Source organism: Corvus brachyrhynchos, unplaced genomic scaffold, assembly GCF_000691975.1.
Source record: "Corvus brachyrhynchos isolate BGI_N302 unplaced genomic scaffold, ASM69197v1 scaffold412, whole genome shotgun sequence".
NCBI lineage: Eukaryota > Metazoa > Chordata > Aves > Passeriformes > Corvidae > Corvus > Corvus brachyrhynchos.
This window is the reverse complement of record NW_008236761.1, coordinates 853,218-856,143: the sequence shown is the minus strand read 5'-3', so window position 1 is coordinate 856,143 and position 2,926 is coordinate 853,218. Positions and strand designations below refer to the sequence as shown.

General features: G+C 43.8%; 1 protein-coding gene across 1 annotated transcript in view; it reads left to right on the top strand.

Moving 5' to 3' along the window:
* Positions 1–2,926, top strand: part of PPME1 (protein phosphatase methylesterase 1) — a 21,434-nt gene that overhangs the window by 7,996 nt on the left and 10,512 nt on the right. The window contains exons 5-7 of the mRNA XM_017727078.1: positions 486–578; positions 1,616–1,673; positions 2,170–2,221. Coding sequence (XP_017582567.1) covers positions 486–578; positions 1,616–1,673; positions 2,170–2,221 — 203 coding nt within the window. The remainder of the gene's footprint in view (positions 1–485; positions 579–1,615; positions 1,674–2,169; positions 2,222–2,926) is intronic.

The window sequence follows — 2,926 nt, the reverse complement described above, 5'->3', positions numbered from 1 at the left end:
CCCCTCTGGGCTTTGGCCCCGGGCGGGGACCCAGGGGCAGCCACAGCTTCTCTGGGCACCCTGTGCCAGGGCCTGCCCACCCTCCCAGGGAAGAATTTCTTACAAACATTTGATCTAAATCTCCCTTCTTCCAGCTTAAAACCATTCCCTTGTCCTCTCATTATCTGCCTGTGTAAAAAATAACTATCCATCTTTTTTACAAATGGATTTCTAGTTTTCTCTTAGTTCACTGTTGTGCCCATAGCGAAAAGGACAGGAGGTGAGTGAATTACGGGGGGAGAAAACCTGGGCAGCAGGAGAACAACTCTTGAAGCTTAAGTTGAGTTACATTTTTGTCCAGGTAATGCTTGAACATTCCTGTTGGTCAGAGAAACAAGGCCTTGGGTACAGAAGGCTAGAAATAAAATACTGTTAGGTATAGCAAGCTCCAAAATTCATTCAACTGCCTTGAAGTAACTCTGTGAAATGTCCTTAACTGTTCATACACTTTTCGAATTTACAAAAGTGGGTTGGAGGGGCCTGTCTTGCTGCTGTTACATGGTGGAGGCCACTCTGCTCTGTCCTGGGCTGTGTTTACTGTAAGTAAAGCTGCTGCTCTGTAGAAATAAATGTGTGGAAATGAAGCTCTCTGAGTGTGGAAGGCAGTTATCCATTCACCTCTGGGAAACACTGCAAAACAGTATTATAAAAGATAACAGTATTATCTTTGTGTGGTTGGGGTTATTGCTTAGGTGCCTGGGCACCTTGCAGGTGAAGGGTTTGGGCTGTTTTTAGGGGCTGGAAAATACTAATTTGTGGATTCATTTGGTTTGGGGAAAGCAACTGCTCCAGTCATTTAAGAATCGAATAGCTGAAAAATCAAAAGAAGAGGACTGGGTAGCTTTGAGGTCTGGGTAGCTTTTGCCAGTTGTGTAGGTGGTTCTATTAAGAATCCCTCAGCAAATTCCCCCACTCCTGCAGGGCTGTTATTTAAATAATCAATGATTCCTTAACACAGAAGTCTTCCTGTCAACAAAACATGCCACTTAATCTTTGTGATGCCTGAAATAACGTAGTTAAATTGATCTGTCAGGGACAAATAGAGCCGTAACTGTGTTGCAATTATTATGCCCTGCCTTACCTTAAAAAGATTCCTCACTTGTTTCCCCTGACCTCTTTGGACTAATCAATTTTTATACATTTCAGCCTGTAAAATTCCTTTCTTTGAGAGCAAACTGAACGTGTACTGCAAAGCAGCTGCTTCACCTCCATGTCAGCCATGAAGCCAAGAGTAATTCTATACTGTGTGGGGCTCGGAGAGCGGGGGAATCCCTTTGGTGTCTGTAATCCCACTGCCGTTCCAGTTTTCAGAGGTGCTGCAGGGCTTGAATTCACAATCCCAGGAAACACACGTCATGTCTTAGGCACAGTGAAATAATTGTCCCTGTTAACAGTGCTAACAAGGATGGGGCTTTGGCCCATTAAGGATAGTCTTGTGGATTCTTTTTGCTTGTGCTTTGTAACACCCCATCCAATCCAGGTTCAGCCACTTCTGTGGCCGTGAAGGGTTTTTAGGGAGTTCTTGTTGTTGCTAATCCCATTTTGCAAACAATATTCTCTCCCTCTCTCCTTGCAGTCTGCAATCATTAACAGGATCCAGTGTAGGATTGTGGCTTTAGACCTCCGAGGCCATGGTAAGTCAAAGAAATAAGTCGAGTTAAATCAGTGTGTTACACACTCCCAGTTTTTAAAGGAGATGCAATGAATTCCTCACAGGATGACTAGGGAAACATCCTTAAGGTATCCCAATTTGGATTCGAAAGCAGGGATGGAAGACTGGCTTCTGTCAGAAGCTGAGACCCCCTCAACTTTTGTGCGAGACAGTGGTGGACTAGTTCCTTCCACCAAGCCCTCATTCAGATTTCCATAACCTAGAGGTGGTCTTTGCCATGAGAAACAAGGGCTGTTCTTTCATTTTAACATCCATTAAGAACAGTTACGGGCAGTGTTTCCTACCCATAGTACCAAGTGTTCCTGTTAATTCTGTGTTTCTTAATTATTCATGTTCATTGCAGTAGGCTTGCTCTACATATCTGTGCCTAAAGCTTTGTACAGTCACTGCTCTAAGTCCTGAGGGGGCCTGAAGTTTTTCAACTTAAGTGAACTTAACTTGGGTTGGGTTTTTTTCAGGAGAAACGAAAGTAAGGAATCCCGAAGATCTGTCTGCAGAGACTATGTCGAAGTAAGGAAACTTACGCTGATTTCCCTTTTCACAAAGCTCCATTTTCTTTCCTTGGCTGAACAATAAACTACTTGAGGGCACACAGCCTTCATTCAAAGGAGCTGGAAGATAGTTTAATTTCATGTGATCCTGGTAGTTATCTCTTCTTTATCTTCCATTCTGGGGCAGTTTGAAATTACGTCTCTCCCGGCTGAGTCAGATTCCGAACTGGTGGTGTTCTCCAGGTACTCTGAGTTTTTAAACAGTGAGCACTTCAAACCTGCAGCATGCTGTAACACTTGCCAAAGAGTTCCTAATGGAGGTGGACTGCTTTCCTTAGACATCCATGGGGTATTTTAGCCTGAAATCACCAGTTTGGCTCTTTTTGGAACGAGTGTTCAGAGCGGGCCCGCGTTGGCCTGGTGACAGTCCCAAAGTCTGGGTCACAGGCACAGGATTTTCAAGCATAGAGTTGCTTTTTCAAGCTGTCATGACCCGCTTTGGCATGCAAATCCATCCCCCTCTTGACAAAACTGTAAGAAAAACAAATACCCACTGCTAAGTACATTATGTTCTGCCCATATTTAGTACAAAGAGACTCTTTGCTGTGACTACAACTAAATGATGAAGGATTTTGTAACCTTCCCATGGACAAATCCACTTGGTTTGTTGAGGGGAGGCCATGTGTGAAATGTATTCTGACTTCCATTGTATACCTTATTCCTG